The sequence below is a fragment of the Lolium perenne genome, chromosome 1, assembly GCF_019359855.2.
Source record: "Lolium perenne isolate Kyuss_39 chromosome 1, Kyuss_2.0, whole genome shotgun sequence".
NCBI classification, from domain to species: Eukaryota; Viridiplantae; Streptophyta; class Magnoliopsida; order Poales; family Poaceae; genus Lolium; species Lolium perenne.
In genome coordinates this window covers 156,608,599-156,624,592 of record NC_067244.2, presented here as the reverse complement: position 1 = coordinate 156,624,592, position 15,994 = coordinate 156,608,599, and the positions used below count along the sequence as shown (strand labels likewise).

Sequence of the window (15,994 nt, the reverse complement as noted above, 5' to 3'; positions counted from 1 at the left end):
CAGCGTCCCTGGGGCGTGAACGGAGGTGCCAAGAGGGGAGGGTGGTGGACAGGAAGGTGGGATCCAGGAGCCATGAATTTTCGAAGTGGAAGCGTTGCGAGTGAGGAATATCGGTGGTGGCTGTGACTAGGAGAGGTGTATGATCGGATGTGGGGCGATGGAGCGAGGTGAGGGTGGAGTTGGGAAGGGCGGCATCCCAGTCCGCGTTGAAGAACACACGGTCGAGGCGGGCGAGGGTGGGAGGGTTTTGGCGATTGGTCCAGGTGAAGCGGCGGTCTAGAAGGGGAAGCTCCTGGAGAGCGAGCTGGTGGATGAGGGCATTGAACTTTGCTGCGAGGGAGCTGCTGAAATTTGAGTTGTTTTTTTCGTGAGGATACCGGAGGAGGTTAAAATCTCCGAGGGCAATCCAGGGACCAGACACAAGCGGCAGGAGCTCAACCATGTCAGAGACAAAATCATCAGTGAGCGAGTGGTCAGATGGGGCATACACGTTCGTCACTGTGAAGGAGAGATCAGTGGTGGTGGAGGCGAAGGTGGTAGTTAGGGAGAAGCGGCGCTGGATGGAAGAGGAGAGGGTGAGGAGGTTTGTGTCCCAGGCAGTAAGAATGCCACCGCGGCTTCCGTCGGCGTCACGGGTAGCGTTTTCAGAGAGGAATGGAGGGAGGAAGGTGCGCGCTTTCGCGGTATTCAGCGACGAGAGCTTTGTTTCTTGGAGACACAGAACAGAGGGAGTAGCAGCCGTGGCTGCATTTTTAACAACGGCGCACTTATCAGGATCCCCAAGACCTTGAACGTTCCAGGACTCGAGACACAGATTTTTCACAGACAAACTATCCATTGAACCAACGGGGCACCATGGAGATTACAGGACATAACTGATGGATAGAGCTGCCCCAAAACAGAAGGCAGTCCCAGATGACACGGGAGACACACACACTAACAGATGAAGCACCTAAACGCACACACACACGCCGCCAGAGACTCATACAAGCGGCGCACACACAAACACATTGTCGCCGACGGTTCCCAGGCAGACTAGACATTGTCACCATTCATTAATTAAGAAGGAGTATCTTGACAAGAAGAACCAAATTCAAACAAAAGTAGAAAAAAGGGATTACTCTCCCGTCATTACAAAACTCAAATTTTTCGCCCCGGCGGCGATCCAAAGTTTAGCTTCGCACTTGATGCATTGGGATTTTGCTCTTGTGAAGTATTTTTGAAAGGTTGCGCACATACTCCTCTTTTTAAGGAATGAATGACCTTGTCTCCAATGCTAAGAATTGTTGATTTGACTAAACACCACGTGCCGAATGTTTTCGGGAGGCGTTGAAGACGTGCACCATAATACTTGACCACAGGAAATCAACGACATGATGGGCGTGATGAGATTTTCACCCCAAACACCCATTTTCTTGAAAAGTAACGACTGAAGGAAGATGCCCCATATCTCAGAGGCTCAACTCCAGAATGCTCATGGGCTAGATTGTATTTCAGCTCTCAAAGGAACATCTCAAAAACCTTTTATATGGGAGGATTATACAGCTTGGTGCTTGGCAGCTTGGGCCATTTGGAAAACAACGAATGCATTTATTTATCAGAGCAAGCAGCTCAATATGTACTGCTGTAGGGAAATTTTTGAAGAGGAGATTCAGTGGTTGAAATACAACAGAGTAACAAGGAAACATTATTCAGACTTTGCTGGTTGGGTTGACAGTTTCATCTAGATTTTTTTTATTTTTTTGCAGTAGTTACTTTTTGTTAGCTCGTTTCTCAAGAACAACAGACCCTTGCTAACCAGAAACGCAACGGCTATCTGGGACTCTTCACTCTGAGCAAGACACTGCCTCCCCAACGACACGCTCAATTCGCCCCCAACAAAACCAGCAGCACCAATACATTCTGCAGCAACAGCAACAAACCGAAGAACGGCCCTTCCAGCACCACGACGATTGGTTCCACTCAAAAACGCAGGGGAAATGCAATGGAATCGTCCTGCTCTAATACCACGATGATGGGAAGCTAGCAATTGATTCCCCAACAAATCAGAGAATCCCTGGACATAGTTGATTAAATTTCTGGACGACGAAGTGTAATGAGAGTGAGGAACTAAAGCTTCTACTACGTACTACTTTCTACATCTCGCTCCCCCTTTTCATATATCAATTTGCTATCTTACAGTCACCACTCTTTTCCCTATTTACATCTCAGTCCTACAAGTACAGTTATGCCAAATCGAGCTTGCCACATAGACACAGAATGACAGGATAGCAAAACAAAAAAGTAGGAATTCATACTATTACCAAAGATCTGCCTGCTGTCTGGCTCGTGTGCGTTGCTTTTGCGAATTTGTACAATTTCAGGTACATATAACCATGTTCTCCTACCATCAAAAGCTTGACCAGAAATTTACACAAGCATAAAATTCAAATACAGGAAAAAATTTGCTATCTAATATCATATCCTAGAAAAATAAATCATATATCAAAGTAGCTCCAGTTGCCATCAATATTTGCTGCTGTTCCATTCAAGCGCTTAGTGGCTGTTGAGGGAATACACGAGTGGGCAGCAGAGACCTTAGCTGCTGGCTCCCTGGAAGCCCATCCTTCAAACGGCTGAATAGTCCCATCATTCGGTTCATGCTCTGTAAAAACAGAATTAATTATCAGTGGCCCATACATTTACTAGGACATAACTGATTTGCTTCAAAGGCTTTTCCAGCTTGTATTCTAATAAAAAGCCAAATCCAGGAGTTATTAGTTTTTAGTTTTGGTACTCATCTAGCTACTTTGCAACATCAGGAAATTTGAGGCTACCAACTAAAATTAATGAATTACGGTTGTGTTGGAGAAAGGATTAGAAATGACGGTATGGTGTCACGAAAAAATCTGAAAACAATTAGTCCTTAAAGTCAAAACAATAAAACCACTAATACCAGCTTAACTTATGAAATCAACATCCTGGGTAAAATAAGCTAGTAGTATTTTATATAGCAAAGGCCCAAATGATAATTCTCACCGAAACAGGATCAAATTACCAAAAGAATGTGTCTCCCAGATAAGAGTAGTTTCTTTTTCATAAATGAAGTGTTCTAATAACTTCAGAAACATATTAATAATGAGGGGATTGTCGAGTGGTTTCTACTTGGTGGCTTAGAATGTGATTACCCTTTCTTGCCTAATGAAATAAGGACCCATGTCCCTCTATTTTGAGGGATAGCATCTCTAAGAGATGGTAACAGTTAATTAGGAAATATGTAAATATATATAGGAAATAAGAAATATGAAATACCACCTGGCCGCACAGACACGCACACGCCCACACACACACACACACACACACATTAGAGTTCTAGTAATATTCATCCATAGTGAAAATTCTGGAGGTTAAATCTAACACTACTAGTCACAAACAGGATGCATGAAGGCTTAGCGTAACTGTTGGTATTCTGAATGTTCCAGGCCATATCAAGGGGGATAGTACATCTGTTGGCATGGTTTATGCAGATATACTAAATAAATATAGGAAAAATAATGAGTAATAAAGATATACTGCAAGCTCTACGAGCAAAAAAAATCTTCAGATGATATAGGCAGATAGCATACCTCACCACTGACGCTGAACTGAAATTGATGAAGGTGCAGTCTGTCCTGCTGCCACCTCTGACCCATTATGACAAAGCCCACCAAAGCACCAGCTGCCACAATGGAAACTGTAGTCACCCCCTTTATACTGTAAAATACGCGTGTCGATTTCCTTTGCCACCATCCTTCACAAGGAAGATCAGACTTGCTGCACATATTGTTTTTCTCTTGATCAGCATGTATTTCAGACAGTTTTGACTCAGAGCTGGTAGCTTCAATAGCGGACAGTAAGTCACTGCTGAAAGACAGATTTTCATCACTGTTGTCATCAACTTCTCCGTGTGGTTTTTCATCAACCTCTTGGTGCGGTTTCTCATCAACTTGTTGGTGTGGTTCATCACTGCCCTCAACCAAATTCCCAACGCAAGTAGCTTCCAGACCATCTGTATTAGTGTTCAATCCATCAAGCTCCGATTCTATTGGCAAATTTTCATGCTCGCTTGGAGGGAACACAAAGACATCTGATGTAAACAAATCAGGATATGGACCTTGCTGACTATTACTCATATCCCCATATTTAGGCACATAAACTGAATCAAATCCTCTTTGGAATAGTGGCGAAGTGTATGCTGATGAAGTCAGAATCGTCATATCGTATTCATCAGCCAGAGACGACGCTTCAGCAACCTTTTGATCTGCCATGCATAAAAACCTGACATAAACAGCAAACCTCAAAATTAGACACAACAAAAAAAAAAGAGGAAGGCTGGCGCAGATGCCATTATGTTGTCAAAACACAATCCGGTTTATCTAAATACATTCGCCCAGTGTGGGCTTATTTTTCTCGGAAATAATAGGTCCTGATTTCCAGTTTGTACCAAAAAGGCACATTTATATGTAACTAGAAGCAAACATAACCAGCCCTATGCTCATTTGTCAACCACCATGCCCCGATTTTCTAAAGCACACCAGCAGGCAAGAAAGGTAGGCTCAGTTGGCGTCTACATACTGCCATCATGGGCATATAAGCACAAATGGTAGTGGATCACAACTTATCTGAAATCTTATTTGAAATTTTAACATACAAGTCATGTTCTGCACACTGAACAGAAGACATTGGTAGGAACATGTCAGAATTTTACCTGGACCTCTAAGAAATTGGTTGTGAGTACGTAAAATTAATTAATGGAAATCTAAAGCAAACTCTTTTGCACAAGAAGCCGTCAATGGCCCACCCGACCCCTTCAAGACACAGGCATACCATATGTGTTGTTATTGGATTATCTTTAAGGACATGGCTAGTTCACGGCTGATCTAGAACTAACTTAATTCTCGCTCACCCAATTTCATGTGCAATTTATGTGTAATTGGGAAAAAGATGTGCAATTGCATACCCACATTTATTTGCACACCCATGTGTAATTCTCATGTTCACAAATCTCAATGCAAATCTAATGGTTATGAAGTTGATCTAACCTAACTTAATTCTCGGTTGATCTAGAACTAGCAAAAGGGTATCTCTAATCCACTGCAATTGTACACCAGGATGCTCATTGATTAAAAAATGATATATATTGCAAACACTGCCCAGATAAGAAGTTGAACCACAACAGACTAAAGACATCTACAAGAGCCACAAGAGATTCAATTTCCGGTTTCATCTGCTAAAGTAGCCGGATTTTTTTCCCCCATTGTTGGGCAAACCAGACAGAAGAAACTGCAAGTATTGCAATTCATACGGGTGGTGATGCGCGAGAGTAGAACAGACATGAAGACATATCATCGAACAGCTCGTGCGCGCCCAGAGAACCAACCTTCCACCCACATTCTAGTAAACAATAACCTGATTGATTAGCGCAAGAACTGGTCTGCGCAAATCTAATACTATTCGCACCCAAGAACTAGCGGAAACACACCCCTAGAACGAAGCGGGTCAAATCGAAGATACCCTGTCACCGCCAAGGATTTCTACCGCTGCCGTGGAACCCAAGAACAGAACGATAACCGATTTCCCTCCGCCCCGACGGAATTAAGTAGAGCGCTCACGACGGCGAGCATCGACGGAACACCGAAGCAGAGGTCGGGCGCACCTAGGGATACCTGAGATTTGTCGACGAGAGGAAGAGGGGAGGAGCTGCCGGTCAGGTTGGAGATCGAGTCCAGGCGGGTTCGGGGAGGCAGGGACAAGGTTGGCTGGAGCCCTCGAACCTGCACGATGATTTTTTATATGCGCTCAATATGTGTTTGTATGCTATTCCAGAATCCGTTCTGGGTACGAATATCTACTCCTCCATGTTTTCGATGGATTCCGGGTGGTTCACTGGTTCATGATTGATTTGCGGTTGGGAAAGGAACCAATGTTTTAATTTTTCAGACAAGAAGGCATCTATGATTAGGATGGTGAGCGGGCCCTATGAACTGACAAGCATCAGGTGGCAAGATTGCACGTGACAAACCTAGTCTTGGCCAGCATTTCTAGTCGCGTCCCGAAAAGATGTCCTCGTCATAAATACATATTCGTTACCACATGTTTCTCAAACAGTTTTTTTTTTTAAAACTAGATTTAAACGATACTGTACTGTATATTTTTATTTAAATTTAATAATATTTTACATAGCTTGAATGAAATTTGTCTAAACCAAACTAATCTAACGGCGAAGTACCCGCAGCCAGAGTCATCGATCTTGTTCTTTCCATGCTGGTCGGGCTCCTCCTTGAGGATGTCATTGGGTCCAGTGCCACTTGTAGGGCTGATATTGTCATCGCCACGTGTGAGGTCGACGATTTGCCAACCTGCCTCGCAAATCGACGCCTCAATCATCGCTCCTGATTCTCTGACTTGGTTAAGGCAAGTCCGAGAGCTACAATATATCTGACTTGGGCTGATTTCTAACCGCTGGATCGAAAATAAACACCCCATATCTCACGCTAAAGTGCTGCTACAGGATCCTGGCTACAGTACGCAGCTACAGGGTTGACTGCTACAGCCACATCGCTACAATACCTCGCTACACTGTAGTACCTAGATCTTGCCCTCTACTTGCGATCCAACGGCTCACGTGCCAAGTCAGGGCACTATAGTGAAGCCAAGTCAGAGAAGTTGCGCCGCTCAATCATGTCCTCGTTCAACCCCTCCCAGGCGCGGTGTTCGTTCACCGAGTCCAGCCATGCCTTGTTGTAGCCAGGCATGTATGCAGGATCGTTGACGCTGGAGAGCAGGCGAAGGTAAGTGGTCAGTTAAGACTCCCCGCCGTCGATCTCCTCCTCCAACTTTGGTTGTGGCTTCGGACAGCACATGCGCAAGCTACCGACGGGCCACGCTGGTTGTCGCGGATTGCCAATCACTATGCCTCGCAAGAGGGAGTACCTCCTCGCTAGTGTGATGAACGCCTCCTTCACCTCGTGTTTGGGGACAGACTAACGATGTCGTCGTTTCCTTGGGACGCCATTGTGGCAATAGTGGCATCTCCAACCGAGATCCACTGCGCCTGGTCCCCTCGAGGGCAATGATACGTCCAAAATGTATCTACTTTCCCGAACCCTTTTGTTGTTGTTTGCCCTCTATCTTGTATGTTTTGAATTCAACTAACACGGACTGGCGTTGTTTTCAGCAGAATTGCTCTGGTGTCTCGCTTTTGTGCAGAAATTCAACTTTCAGGAAAATTCCCAGAAAATATCGCAAACTCCATATTTCACCCGAAGACTCGCGGAGGGGCCCAAACCTGCCCTAGGCGCGAGCCAGGCTTGGTCACGCCTAGGGGTTGTCTGGCCGCCTCGGCCACCCCCTTGGCCTCTCCTACCGACTATATTAAGCCTCCTGACCTAAAAACCGAGGGGGGGTTTGACGTTTTTCCAGAAAGAGTTCCGCTGCTCCGCCGCCACCAGAAACCCCAATCCGGGACCAGAAATTCCGTTCTGGCACCCTGCTGAGATGGGGAATTGGAGGAGATCCTCGCCATCGCCATCACCGACGCCTCTCCATCAACCATCCATGATTCCCCCATCCATGATCGAGACGAGCCGGGTTCGGGGAGGCAGGGACAAGGTTGGCTGGAGCCCTCGAACCTGCACGATGATTGTTTATATGCGCTCAATATGTGTTTGTATACTATTCCAGAATCCGTTTTGGGTACGGATATCTACTCCTCCTTGTTTTAGATGGATTCTGGGTGGTTCACTGGTTCATGATTGATTTGCGGTTGGGAAAGGAACCAATGTTTTATTTTTTAGGCAAGAAGGCATCTATGATTAGGATGGTGAGCGGGGCTCTATGAACTGACAAGCATCAGGTGGCAAGATTACACGTGACAAACCTAGTGCGGTGACCCAGCATACCACTGCATGGTGTAGTATACAAGTCGTTGATATGATCTTCATTAAGGGACTTCTTCACAAATATCACATCCCTCAAAGTGGTACAACAGAAACATTGGAGGTCATAACACTCTAGATTATATTACAAACATGGTCTTAACAAGTTGGTATTCTCACAGGTCCGATGAGAACACCCTAATGTACTACTAGAGTACTCTTACAGTGAGGTTGTCAATCTCACCGGTTTTGCTGAACACAAAGGATTAAATGTATAGTGTGAAAAGAGATGTTTGTTTGCAGTGTAATTAAAGAAAACAGTGCATGAAGTAAGTAAACAGAACATGATGATTTTATCAGTGTAAAATAAAAGACCGGGGTCCACAGTTCACCAGATGTGTCTCTCCATAAAGATAATAACATGTTGGGTGAACAAATTATTGTTGGGCAATTGACAGAATAAAGACCATAGATGACAAGATGATTACTATGAGATTCATTCGAGTATTACAACATAATACATAGACCGTAATCCAACTACGTCTATGACTAATAATCCACCTTCAGGTTATCATCCGAACCCCTTCGAGTATTAAGTTGCAACCAACAGATTATCGCATTAAGCAATATGTGTAAAGTAAACAGTAGAATTATCCTTAGATAAAACATTATTGTTTTCTCCCTAGTAGCAACCGTACATCTACAATCTTAGAAGTTATTGTCACTCTTCCAGAAAACTAGAGGCATGAACCCACTATCGAGCATAAATACTCCCTCTTGAAGTTACAAGCATTTACTTGGCTAAAGCATCTACTAGCAACAGAGAGCATGCAAGATCATGGATAACATATGACAAGTATATAATCGATCTCAACATAGTATTCAATATTCATCGGATCCCAGCAAACACAACATGTAGCATTACATAAAGATGATCTTGATCATGATAGGCATCTCACAAGATCTAAACACGAAGCATAAATTGGAGAAGACAACCATCTAGCTACTGCTATGGACCCGTAGTCCAGAGATGAAGTACTCACGCATCACTTCGGAGGCGGGCATGGCGATGTAGAGGCCTCCAGTGATGATCTCCCACTCCGGCAGGGTGCCGGGAAGAGCTTCAGAACTCTCCCGAGCTAGAGTCGGAGATGGTGTCCGCGATGGAACTTTTCATGGATGGAGGCTCAGGTATTTAGGTTTTTCCCAAGATCGTGAATAAAAAGGCGGAAGGGCGAGGTCGGTGGACGCCTGGGGGGCCCACACTACCCCATGGCGCAGCCAGGGGCTGGGCCGCACCAAGGGAAGGTGTGGCCGCCCTGTGGTGCCCCTTCATCTCTCCTCTGGACGCCGTCTTTGTTACGGTAAAATATGAACTTCGGCTTTTGTTTTGTCCAATTCCGAGAATATTTCCTGTACAACTTTTCTGAAATACAAAACAGCGGAAAAAAGGGAACTGGCACTGTGGCATCTTGTCAATAGGTTAGTGCCAGAAAATGTATAAAGTGCAACAAAGTGTAAACAAAACATATATAAATTGGTGTAAAACAATCATGTAGCATCAAAAATTAGACATACGTTTGCAACATATCAGAGTCCCAACGTTTCAAGAAGACTTTTGCTGGTGTTGTAAAACTCCATCACCATGGGACCGCCGCCTCCCTCCAAAGTTAGGGCTTTTACCCCAGGATACCAACATAGGAGGGGAAACGACACCCATGGGCATCTCTGTCGGCGGAATTTCTCGTGGACTCCTGCACCACCAGCACCTGATGCATGTAAAATGCATACATGAACTTTGTCCTCTATCATATTGAATTTCCACATATTTGAAACATATAAGATGATAATACCATGTTTTACATTGATTTATGGGGATTTACCAATGATCCCCTTTATTTGGTTTGTAACCCTGCAAAACAGGAAAACCATGTTTCACGTATTTTTCACTTTCAGAGACCTATATGGAGTCAAACTGAGCTAGGATTTTTGGAGCATCATTTTTTCATCGAAAGGAACAACATGGGCCCTGGAAGATCACCTGGAGAGGCTCGAGGGCCGAAAGAGCACAAGTGGCGAGGCCTGGAAGTCTGGCCACGCCACCCACCTCTGTTCAGCAGTCGATCACCCGTTTGCCCTAATTCTTTCGTGAACCGACGTATTTTGCCCTAAAAGCACTATATATATATGGCCTGAAGAGTTCTCGGGAGGAGAGCGCCATATAAAGAAAGAAACACCAAAATGGAATGAAAGGACAAGATGTCGCCTAGAGGGGGTGAATAGGCGTTTAAAAACTCTTACGAATTTGGCTTGTAAGAATGCGGAATTAAACTAATGTTTAGTTTACAAGCACAACCCCTATATATGCTAGGCTCAACTAAGTGCAACAACAACTAGAGCTAAGAAAGATAGGCACAAGATATATGTAGCACAAGTGATAGCAATATGTATGTACTTCAAGCACGATGGCTATCACAAGGAAAGAAAGCTCGGGTATAGAAATAACCAAGGCACGCGGAGACGAGGATGTATTCCCGTGTTCCCTTCCTTTGCAAGAAGGTACGTCACGTTTGGAGGAGTGGAGGTCCCACGAAGGATTCCCCAACGCCACGAAGGCTCACCCTATTCGCCGAGCCAAGCCCACGAAGGATAATGGCCCTTTCCTTATGGTTAGCTTTTCCTCCACTCCGAAGATGGCAAGCTCCACAACCACTTCACAAGCTCCACGAAGAAGAATCCCGGGCCTCTTCACAATCTTCCTTGAAGAGATCACCGGAGCACCAACCGCCAAGCCAACTAGGAGGTCTCCCTCCAAGAGTAACAAGCTCACGGTCTCTCACTCGAACTAATCGTCGTGGAGAGCTCAACACTATGCAATGATGCAAAGCAAGAACACTAGAGGTGTTCAAATCCTTCACACTCAAATCCCACCAAAGCAACAAATGCTAGGATGAGATTAGAGAGGAAGAACAAAGAGGAAATCAACAAATGACTCCAAGATCTAGATCCAAAGGGTTCCTCTAACTTAGAGGAGAGATGGATTGGTGGGGATTGTAGATCTAGATCTCCTCTCTTAGATCCCTCAAGAATGAGCAAGAATCATGGGGGGATCAAGAGATAGGGTAAGTTCTTCAAAGTCAACAATGGAGGAGAGAGAGTGAAAGAACTTTTTCAGCCCAAGGTGGAAGAAGGCCTATTTATAGTCTAGGGAGAAATATAACCATTGGGTGAGTTTCAGCTCAGCACAGTCGAGGAGGCTGGTCAACCGGGCCTGGGGCCGGGCCGTCCGGTCCAGGTGCCAATCAGACCGGGCCACAGGCCGGACCTGGCCGGTCCAAACCGGGCCTGTGACCGGACCATGACCGGGACACTTCTGTGTCTTACAGTACATAGCCCAGTTGGCACCAGTCCACAGTCTGGTTTGAACCGGGCCATCCAGTGGGACGGCCGGTCACGCCGGGCGAGAAACCGGGCCAGCAGGAAAAACCGGTAACTTTTGTGCCCGGACTCCGATTGACATGAAACCAATTTTGTTGGAAAGATAACGACGAATAGAACCCCAATATGGAGACTCCTCACAGGATATTTTTAGATGTTTTTAGAGAGGGAGTCTCCCACCGCCAAGAAATGGTGAAGACGTCCAAACTCGAAAACGCAATAGAAGATGCATGCGGATTCTGTTTTCGATGAACTTGGGCTTGTTGTAAAGCTAGCAACAAGCTCAAGAACCTCTCACAGAGAAACACCAAGAAGCAATAGGGATATGCAAAGTATGCAAAGGATTGAGCTACCTAAGACGATGTGATCAAGTTACCCAACCGAAAGCCCCTCTTGATAGTGCGGCTATCTATCCTATAATCCGGTCTCCCATCAACCACCTCGAGACCGGTAAAATGAAAACCTAGCAAGGCCATACCTTTGCCTTGCACATCCCGCTTGATCTTGATGATAACTCTTCAAGCTCTACTCAAGCCGGAATGCCTCACTTGATCATTGTTACTTCGTGAAGACTCACAAATGCTCCCCCATACACCATGATGGGAAAGCTCCATTGATGCACATCTTCACATGTCCATTATCACCAAATGGACGGCAAGCTTCAAGCATATGATCCTCTTGAGATGCTCAACTTGAACTTGCCCAACTTAACCTTGATGACGATCACCACTTGACGTCATCCTCTCATGGGCTATATGAGATCTCACTTTTGATGCATGCACATGGAAAGATACCTAACCCACATAGACAACACAAGGGAACATATATGATGGGTTAGTTCATAAAGCATGATTGACACGGCTTTCCATACCACATGACTTCTCGTGGAACATTCTTCATGCTTCATGTGTTGACCAATCTTGAATCTATTCTTCACTCTTTGTATTGGTCAACCTTGTATCTTCTCATGCTCTATCATACTATCTTGAGGTGTATAAAGAATTCTTCACTTGGAATCAAGAACTCAAGATCTTGATCATTCATTGCTTATAACATAAGCTAGAGCATGGCTAATATTGAGTTCCACATAAAAACTCCATCTTCATTTCTTCTTCTTGATCATATCACATATATATCTTCAAATCGATGATCTTGATGCCATATACAAGGTATATCTTTATCTTCATGGCATCCATACTTGAATCCAACACATGAACTACAGGTAGTACCTATGGAATATTCCTTCATATAAACTCAATGAAAACATTAGTCCATAGGGGTTGTCATTAATTACCAAAACCACACATAGGGGCAATGTACCCTTACATGGAGGCTGCTGCAAAGAAGATTGGAGGGGGAGACTCCGATGCGATCACCGTCGGAGGGATCTCCACCTTCTCCAACGTCTTCATCATCACCATGATCAAGAGGGAGTAGTCCACCTCTGGACTACGGGTTTGTAGCAGTAGCTTGATATATTTCTCTCATGTTCTTCATAGTACTTAGTGCCATATGAGTTTCCTATCATGATTATGGCCATATTTGTAATACCTATGTGGTGGATCCTTGTTCTATGATATTGTTTTATGAGATCTGATCTTATTATATTGTGAGATGTATTGATATATGCATATTATGTACCATGTTCTTAATTTTATGTTCTGATCCAACATCTATGCAAGAGCGCGTGTGGGGTGATGTACGTGTTAGATGGAGTAGCATTGTTTTAGTGATTGGGTAGTGATAATATGTTCATGATTTATTATTGTTTTTCATTTCTTTTGCTACCTCACTAGGGATTAAGTGAATGCATGTGATATGTTCATCATCTGACAGCAATGATGATCTTGTTTGTTCAAGGTAGCATATTTGATATTCAAACTTCATATCAAAGTACTTATTGATATGCTCTGTTAATTCTTAATACAAGATTGATGAAGTTTCTTTCTTGTGGAGTATAAGAGAGGTGTGTTGCATCATCTCTATGTTAGGACGTGATGCCCATATTAATTTTGATCTTACATATAATATTATTTGTAACTTCATATCTCATTGATGAATTGTTTTTGTCCATCACAACTTTACAAGAGAATAGTCAAGTGAACCCATGAAGCCCGGTCCTTTTATCATAAGCAACACATTTATATTGCTTTTACATTGTTTTCTATTTGCTGCACTATTTTAATCCGAAAATATAAAAATATTTACTTTTCTTAGATGCATCCAAAACACAAAAAACAATCAATCTCTTTACAAGTTTTACTTAGTTATTTTATCTAGTTTAGGTTCTACTTGTTTTATTACTACTTATGTTATTTACTTACGCAAAACCTTGTGCTTGACAACCACACGATGGAGTTGGGGATACAAGGCATTTACTTTACTTTCAGGATTGCTTGAAGAAGAGAGAAGAGAACACTCTTCCATCCAGTTCCCTGAGATTTCAATATAAACCCTCGAGTCACCCTTGTGGGGGAGATACTCCCTTGATACAACACTCTGCACTTGGAGTCCCAATGTATCAAGATTTTGTTGGCGTTGCTATTAACCTATGGTGACCCAACGTACCACTACATGGTGTAGTACACAAGTCGTTGACATAACACAAGTGAAACACCGTTCCACTCATATTACATCTCTTAGAGTGGTACAACAAAAACATATGCGAGTCCAAGGTATGTCTATAGAAGGATACACAAACTGTTTACAGAAGATCAACACAGCCTCCGTCTTTACAGTGAGGTAAAACTTCAAATAAAGCTCCAGAAGAACGACTCGTAGTCTAACTTATTGCTAACTCAAACTAAAGAGCTACTTGGCTTGCTATAAACATCTAGCTACTTAGGTGCTAGGATTAGGAAAAGGTTCCCTTTTATTACTAGTCTAGGTTTTCATTATAGCTGATGCATAAATTGACTCCATTGAATTCTTTGACTAGATTCTTCATCTTGTTGCAGTTGACTCCTTTGTCTTCGAGTTCCACGGTAGTTTCTCCTTCGGTGCCTTGATCTAAGAAGGGGGTTCAAATGGGAGGGAATGAGTACGAGCGTCAGCAAGTTAATATTAGGAAATAGGTGTATCATGCACTAGCTACAGCCACAGACCAAAAAGTCATAGGAGAATGCAAGTTTTCATAAACATTTCTTCAAAAGGTTTATTTTATTCTGAAAACTATGCCCGTCAGTCTTCACAGGTTGAACAGAACTTCATGGAGTTCCTTTCCTGCCGCGTTCGTAGTTCCCTTCCCGGAACAGGGAGTGACTGCCACAATTTGATACCCTCTGCAGAGGTGCGTTACTTTTCCCATAAGAGACCTTATCCTTGTTGCCAACCAGGCGTATACTTTCCCGTCCACACTTCCTTGGTGTGAGGCCAGGTGTAAGATCCAAGCCCACACCGCCTTCTCCGCGACCTTGCGCACCCACCCTTTTGTCCATCCGTACACCCCCGGTAGACATCTCCCGATCATACGGCTTTACCCCCGGTGTACTATGGACAATCCCTCATAGACGATAGAGCCTCTCATCCACACAGATGGGGATTTTAAAGGATTTCCCAACCTACTACAGTGTTATCTCCAACACCCAGCCAGGCTCCACCAGGTCCGTTGATATGCAAGTGGGAAAAGATACAGCTGGCTTCTCCAGAGCCATTATAGATCTTATGGTCAACGCGATATGTACGGCGCTAGAATCACTGGACGACATTGGTACTTAGTCCTAGATGAGTAGTACCCATGCAATGGAACCCCCACCAATCAACACATACCATGGTTCCATTGCCCACCACATAGTCATATTCATAATTGTAAAATAATACTTTGCTTTTCAATGCAAGAGTGATAAGTATAGTACTTTGCATATAGTTTGATAAAAATAATCAAATGACATGAGCAAGCGATGAACTTGCCTTTCTTGACTGCAAGATTATGCAGGCAAAAGCTTTGATACGTAAGAACTCCAAATTCTGAAATACCATCATTGTCCGGTAAGGACAATGTTTAAAGAACTGGCAAAGATGCTATAATGCATAGTATGAGATGCAATCGTCCCGAGCGTAACCTAATCTTGATGATTTAGGATAGATGAGTTGTAAAGATTTCTTTAGGGTGTGTTGCACTTTTAGAATAGTTCTCAAACAAGGTTCTTATTAGGGTTTGGTTATATTAGCATCATAACCAAGGGACATAAGACATCATAATAAACACACATATAAAGGACTTGTAGTTCAACAATATGTGAAAAGCAGTTGTCAATTTTAAGTTCTACAGGATATGGTTGATGATTACTTGTATTATATTTCAAAAGAATAACTTTTGAAGAACATATTGATTAAGAAATAATAAGTATTTCAAATAAGAACTATGGCTTCTAAGGTTTGATTGAAATTTGTACTTCAGAAGAATAACTTTTGAAGAACATATTCCATTATAACAAGAACTACTATACATAGGAGCTATGGCTTCTAGAGTTTACTATTGGATTCATTTAGTTCTTTAATAGGAACTAGTTGGGTTCTTAAATAGAATTGGTCTATACATAGCAAGTATTAGCAAGTTTATTACTATGGTTGATTATGGGTATCATATCAAAGAATGATGGTCAAGGTGTTGCTATAAGTTAGGGTTTACTATGGCTTCACATTTGCTTCACTAAGTAATC

At 43.3% G+C, this 15,994-nt stretch overlaps 1 protein-coding gene across 2 annotated transcripts; it reads right to left on the bottom strand.

Moving 5' to 3' along the window:
* Positions 1-2,268: 2,268 nt before the first annotated feature.
* Positions 2,269-5,938, bottom strand: LOC127309053 (ATG8-interacting protein 1). 2 transcript variants are annotated; one of them, XM_051340045.2, is made up of 3 exons: positions 5,675-5,938; positions 3,606-4,296; positions 2,269-2,644 (listed from the first exon to the last, which is right to left on the bottom strand). In XM_051340045.2, exons 2-3 carry the CDS (start codon positions 4,284-4,286, stop codon positions 2,528-2,530), a joined length of 798 nt encoding a protein of 265 aa, XP_051196005.1. In that variant the 5' UTR covers positions 4,287-4,296; positions 5,675-5,938; the 3' UTR covers positions 2,269-2,527. The 2 variants fall into 2 exon arrangements, with proteins under 2 accessions (XP_051196005.1, XP_051195998.1); XM_051340038.2 differs by having other exon boundaries at positions 5,685-5,937.
* Positions 5,939-15,994: the final 10,056 nt, after the last annotated feature.